The sequence below is a fragment of the Mauremys mutica genome, chromosome 1, assembly GCF_020497125.1.
Source record: "Mauremys mutica isolate MM-2020 ecotype Southern chromosome 1, ASM2049712v1, whole genome shotgun sequence".
NCBI lineage: Eukaryota > Metazoa > Chordata > Testudines > Geoemydidae > Mauremys > Mauremys mutica.
The window spans coordinates 358,743,943-358,750,407 of NC_059072.1; the positions used below are offsets into that span (position 1 = coordinate 358,743,943).

The 6,465-nt window shown below is 59.6% G+C and overlaps 1 protein-coding gene across 4 annotated transcripts in view; it reads left to right on the forward strand.

The window, feature by feature from the left end:
• STIM1 (stromal interaction molecule 1) overlaps nucleotides 1-5,788 on the forward strand; it is a 173,770-nt gene extending 167,982 nt beyond the window's left edge. For 3 of the 4 annotated variants that reach the window (XM_045023808.1, XM_045023819.1, XM_045023826.1), the window contains exon 15: nucleotides 4,645-5,788. In XM_045023808.1, the coding sequence (XP_044879743.1) occupies nucleotides 4,645-5,194 (550 nt within the window). In that variant the 3' untranslated portion in view covers nucleotides 5,195-5,788. The remainder of the gene's footprint in view (nucleotides 1-4,644) is intronic. The other variant, XM_045023834.1, reaches the window with a different exon arrangement.
• Nucleotides 5,789-6,465: the final 677 nt, after the last annotated feature.

A 6,465-nucleotide genomic window follows, 5' to 3' on the forward strand; every position in this document is an offset into this window, starting at 1 on the left:
GAGTATGGTCGAGTGCTTAGGGCCTGGGACTAGGGTTCTGGGTTCAGGTGTTCTGGATTCTCTTCCAACTTCTCACTTCTCTGGACTCAGTTTCCTCATCTGTAAAACTGAGAATTCTCTCCTAGCTCAGTGGCAGTGTTAAATAATGAGTGAGTGGCAAATGGTTGGAGATCGGAGGAGATGCTAGAGAAGTGCAAAGCGCAGCCCACTGCATTAGTAGTAGTCGCCCTCCTTGTACATACTGCCCAGGTTATAATCAACTTGTCCAGAACTTTCCACAGCCTGGGCTTCAGCTGCCCGACTCTCACGCCCCGCCTTTGTGTCTCAAAGCAGATCTCTCCGAGACGAGGGCTATTGGTTCAGTATGTTCCTGTTGGCCCAGAGCAACCTCTGAGCCACGGGCCACAAATCACAGCTCTTGTAAAGCACGAACTAATGGTGCGTTTTAGACGTGTGCATTCTGGAGCAACAAGCCTTGTGAACATTCATGTGGGAGAGTGGCCGTGCCCATGCTCCATAGCGGGCTGTTAAACAGCACCGCCTTGGCTCATGTATGGCTTGTGGAAGGGGAGCAAAGAACCATTTGAATATAATTTAGGTGAATTGCTTGCCAAATTTCAGTCCAGTCGGGCCTGTCCCGTTTGACAGGTAAAGGTCTGGAAGCAGCTCCCATGGCAAGGTACAGCTCTGAGTAAGTTCTTACAACCCAGTGTCCAGTCCTTGGAAAAGGGGGTTACGCTAGGAGCCTTGACGTCAGCTTGAAGGGCAGTTTGTCACGAGAAGCGGCATCTCACTCCCCAGAGCTGTTTGCTGTTCTGGGCACATGTGCGTGTTTGCTGGCCCTACAGAAAGCCCAGGCCTGCAGACCAGTAAGTCCGAGGCCGCAGGGGGCTTGGCTTGATCCTCAGCTCCCGGGCAGAGGTCGCTTCTGACCCTGACTCTGTCGTTTTCAGTGAAAGAGCGAGATTTCGGATTTGTTTCTGCTCTGTGCCCAGGGAGGAGACCTGCCGGCAAAAGGGCACTTCCTTAGCACCGGACACCCGTGCCCCATTGAGAATGTCTCCTGGGAGGGTAGCCACCAGTGCGCTCTCCAGAGCAAGGGCCCGAGGTGGGAGGAGAGCCGGGCGGTTAGGCCCCCAGGCTTCATTCACCTCTTGTTTAATTTGCATTTGTGTCAAATTGCATCTTTTTATTGCACTTCTCTAGTCCTTTTTGTCTGAGGAGCTCAGAGCCTCTCCAAGGCATCACTTGAGCCATGCAACAGCCCCAAGAGAGATGAGCATGACATGGGGAAACTGAGGCACAGAGCCCCCCCCTCTGAGAGTCAGTGCTGGAGTCAGGAACAGAACCCAGGAGTCCCCATGACACAGGCGGGTACCACCCCAAACTCTGTGATATAATGTATGGCTCTTTTTAGCTCCAGCAACGCCCAGGAGACAGCTGCTGCCGAGCCTTTGCCAGGGAAGTGTCTCTGCCAGCCTCTTCCTTTCCCCTAAGGAAAGAGAGAGAGTGAGTAGCTCTGGGCACTGCATCGTGCTTAGCCATCTGCTTCCTCCATGTCCCGCAAATACTGACAGACCCTTCTCTAAAGGCCGGGCCACAGGATTGACTGTCACAAACTCCTCACTCTTCACTTCTCTTTTGCAATTGGCTTCAGAGGACCTGGTGCAAACAAGGTCAGCGCTGTTCTGATTTTGGAGACTGGTGTGTGTCTTTGAATGCTAACATTCAGGGATGGGGGTGGCGGATGCTCTGTGCACAGAGGTTTCTGCTCTCCACCGCCTGCTCCTAAGCCGTGCCAGTGGTTCCCGTGTGGTGGGGAGGGGGCGGGCGATGGAGTCTTCCGCCTGGGTGCCCTTCGTCTATAAGGTGGGAGCAGGGGCTGGTGCCAGAGCCATTAGATGGGGTGGGGGCGTGGGAATTAATGATGGGGCTCCCCAGTGAGTCGGGGCCTCTTCCCAGTCCCAGGCTGCTTGATGCTGAGGCAGCAGCGTAACCAGACAGCAGGTCAGGCCCAGCTCCGCTGTAAGCAAAGCTGTGTGATGCTCCCGTCGGAGTAGAGCTGGGCCCCCGCTGGCAAAGGCAGGGACCAGAAGAAAGGAAAACAAGGGCCGTATGTACTGGGTGGGGAGCCAGGCCCTGCTCTGGCACGCTCGGGCTGAACGGCCTTGACTCCATCCGTAGAAAGGTCAAGAGTACCTCAGCCCGGGGCCTGTGTGATACGGGCAGTGGAAGCCCGTTGAGAGAAAAGCACTCAATGGGCAGCAGAGACCGGGGCAGGCGAGGAGCCCCCATGTGTTCTGCCTTTCCCCTTCCATTCTTCCACATTCTGCTGCCCGTCCCGTTCCTGTGCCCCCCCCTCTCTCATCCACCCCTGGCACTCGCCAGACCTGGACCAGTGAGTTAGGACGACTAGGTGAGCGTAGAAAAGAACATGCAGCAATCTGTAAATCAGACGTTCATGCCATTGGCCTCACACTGTCAGCCGTGTGGCTTTGGTGCCTGTGAACACGCTTGGCTGCATTTACAAGAAAAGTCAAACACTGTAACGACGCGGCCAAGACTTGCAAAAACAGGGACCCAAAGTTAAACGCTGGAGTCCTTATTTTGGCACCCAAATCGGTGACCTGGTTTTCCATAAAGCTGAGCACCTGGCTGCTCCCACGGGAGTCAGTGGCTGGGGGTTTCTGACGCACAAGTCCCATGAAAACCAATGGAATTTGTGCTCCAAGTCACGGGTAAATCTCAGCCACTGACTCCAAGAAGAGCCGCTAGGCGTCCCAGCTTTCGGAAACCCAGGCCACCGATTTGGTTCCAAAAGGAGGGCTCGGCAGTTTAACTGGAGGCACCGGGTTTTGAAAGTCTTGGCTTCAAGTGGCTGGTTCAGGAGCAACAGCTGGGCAGGATGGTAGCGTCTAACCTCTCTTCTTCCCCTGCACCCTTCCTGCTTCCTTCTCCCTCGTCCCTCTTGTCTCTGGATCCCTCTCCCCTTCTCCCGCCCTCCAGCCACGACCGAGGGACGTATGGTTAGTCCCTGGCACTGAAGGCGGGGGGGTGGGTCGAGGTCCCTGGGGCCCGTACCAAAGGCTGCCATCACATGGGCAATGGTCTCGCCCTGTGAGAGGGGCCGGTGCAGGGGTAGGACTAGCAGTTTCATCAAACAAGAGCATGGCCCACTTGTCCTCTCATTACGCAGGGTCCCGTGAGTCCGGCAGAGGGTTTTCTAGAGCCAGCGGGGGTAGCTGTGGAGCCTGCTGGCTGCAGCAGTGTCGGGCGAACCCATTGCACCCCAACAGCTGCTCAGAACTGAGTGTGCAAAGGGAAACCCGTGGCTCTGCAGCTCTCCCTGCCTTCTCTCTCCCTTCTCCGCTCTGCAAAGACCAAAGATCCCCTGAGGATTGGCTCACCCCTGGCCAATCCCTTCCCAACGCAAGAATTGGCAAGAGGCTGGTGGCACAAACCCCTGTGCAGTCTGGCTGGCAGGGCCGGCTGTGCATCAGGAGCGTTCATTCAGGCATGGCTTTGCGTGGGAAAGCCTCGCCTCGAAGTGTGACGCTTGCAGTTCGAGGTTTGCACTGGCTGCCTCGGCGGTGGGGTGGGGGACAGCCAGGCGAACGCCGTCTGTCTTAGGTCAGTCTGCAGCCTTCAAGCGGAGAGGGGCTGTGCGTGCACCTGCAGGCTGAGAGAATGCAGTGGGACCCTGCTCTGTTCAAATGAGACCCGGTGTATCGGCATCAGCACCATGCCGTGGCCCCTGGAGAGCAGCACTCACTGCGGGGAGATCCACTCCTCCGTCCTGCTCCTTTCTCTCCGTTCACGGCAGTCCCTGGGGAGAGCTGTGGGGTTTGGAGGGTAAAGTCACAGGAAAGGTGTAAGTGCCGCTCCCAGAGGGTGGGGAGCTCCCTGCCCAGGCAGGGCTCACCCGGCTGGAGGAGACGCCTGCTGCCGCCGTGTTGCTGATGGTTGTTACGCCCCTGTGAAGGGCTAAGTGGAGTGAAGCTGAACTCCTGCAGCTGTCTGAGCCCAGGAAGTGCGGGGCCAATGGACCAGGTCCTGTGAGCAGGTCCCTCTGTGCTGCCCCCACGGTCCCTGCACTGTCCGACAGTGGAGTTTCTCCCTGGCCCAGGGTGGCCGGATGTCTCCATTTTATAGGGACAGTCCCGATTTTTGGGTCTTTTTCTTATGTAGGCTCCTATTACCCCCCATCCCGATTTTTCACACTTGTTGGTCTGGTCACCCTACCTTGGCCTTAGGCCCAGCCCCGATTCCAGGCACAAGGGTGCACCCCTAACACGGAACCTGCCCTGGTTCCCACTAGCTGCAAGCAGCAGCTCTGCTCCATGTGCCAAGTAGCATGCAGGGGCAGGGCAAGTCCTCGCTCGGTCGGGCCTGCCAGCAGCCACCCCCGGAGGGGAAGCACAGCGGTAGAGCAGGACGGGGCCCTGCAGGAGCTGAGCAGCAGGACTGGTTTGCTCTGGAGGCTTGTTGCAAGTTTCTCCCTGCAGAATAACACATGAGAGAGTTCCACTGTGTTAGCTGGGGTGAGCTATGGTGCATGGGTGTGCGTGTGCACGTGCACGTGTGCGTGCGAGGCTCCTCCGGGCGCGGGACGCTGTTGTGACCTCCTTCTCCTCCCGCCCACAGAGACCTAACTCACTCCGACTCCGATTCCTCCTTCCTGTACATGAGCGACCATCAGCGCATCCCAGGCTCTGCTCCCAAGCTCCTGGCCGCCAGGCCCCCCATGCTGACCAGGTGCGCAGAGGAGGCGGCTTCAGGCCACCCTGCCGGCTGCACCCCGACCTCCAACGGAGGCAGCAGGCACGGCGAGGCCTCCTCGCTGGGGGCTTTGCAGGAGCGGCTGGCCGAGAGCCCGGTGGTGGCAAAGAAGATGATGATGCTGAACCATGGTATGGAGAAGTCCGCCAGCCTCGGGGAGATCAGCCACGCGACAGCAGGCAGGCAGAGCCACTCCGATTCCTCCCGCTCACACAGCCCCAGCTCCACCGAGCCCGACACGCCCTCCCCCATCTCTGACTCCAGGCCCGGCAATGCTAAGAACACCCGCATCCCGCAGCTGGCCGCCAAGAAGAACGCCGGGGAAGAGGACAGCGGCTCCACGGGCGAGGAGACTGACTCCAGCCAGGGCAAGAAAAAGTTCCCCCTAAAGATCTTCAAAAAGCCCAAGAAGTAGGAGGAGGAGGAAAGCCAGCCACCAACCCAATCCATTGGGCAGGGAGGGGCGGGGCACAGAGCCACGGGCGAGGGCACCTTCCCACCCCTTCCAGGAGCCACGTGGGTGGGGTGCTTGCAACTGCCCCCCCCTCCTCTCCGCCCCCAGAACCCCTCTGCCTCCCAATCAAGTTGTGTAAAATCTGCAGGGGGAAGAGCTATTTCAACGTATTTATTTCCTGAGGTGGAAACCAGCCGCCCCTTCTCCCTCCCGTTCAGTAGCCCCCTGCTTTGCTGTGCATGGCTTCTCCTGACGTCCGCGTGCTCCCGCCTCCGCTCGGCCACACGGCACTTAGGGTTTGGTTAATGGGCTTTGATTTTTCCCCTTTCGGCTTCTTCGGGACTCCTGCATGCGTGGCTCCTGCTCAGCTTGAGAGCCCCCCCGGGGCGGGGTCCCTCTGGCCCAGACCCGCCGCTTGCATCTATGCACCCGCAGGGCTTTGGCCTCCCTCTCGCCTGGGCTGGGGCAGCGGCTCCGGGCGGTCAGGGCCTAGTCCTGGCTACTCAGGGTTGAATCCGCTGCGTGGCTTTGCAGCTCTCGGGGGGGCAGCGTAGGGCACCTGGCTGGGGTGACTGGAGGAGGACGGGGCTTATGCGTTTTTGGCAGGGGAAAGCAGAAGGCGCCTGCCAGCGAGCGGGTTCAGGGCTTTGTGTGGAGGGCGCAAGGGCCTGGCCGGTGTTTCTGCATTCAGGAACCGTGGCCAAATCTATTCTAGGCACTGTTTGTTTCTTTAGCTGGCTCAGGGGATGGCTGCAGCCTGCCGGGTGGGGGCCTGCTCGGTGAGGATCCCCCAGCAGGCCCTGCTGTCTCAGCCTTCCCAGCCGCTGGAGCTGGAGCTGGAGCTGGAGCTGGGCTTCCCGCGGCCAGGGACAGGCACTGGGCAAAGGAAATCGGGTCGGGGGGAGGCAGGTGCTGCGAACCCCAGAGCAGCTTCCCACCAGGTCCCAGGGCCGCAAGGCGAGTGGGGACAGCCAGGCACCTTCACTGAGCTGCCAGGGTTAGGGCCAGAGGCTGGGCTGCAGCTCAGGGCCGAGAGGACAGGCTGCTCCCCGGGGCCTGGCCCCCGCGGGTTGGGGGTGAATGAGAATTGGGGGAGGGGCTGCAATGGCTTGAGGGGGAGTCGGCTCTGCTGTGCGCCGGGCCGTGTCCGAGGAGGGACTCGGCGGTTCTAATGCTGCCCGGCCTCCGGGGCATCCTCCCTGCTGTGATTGCTGGGGGGATGCCACAGCAGG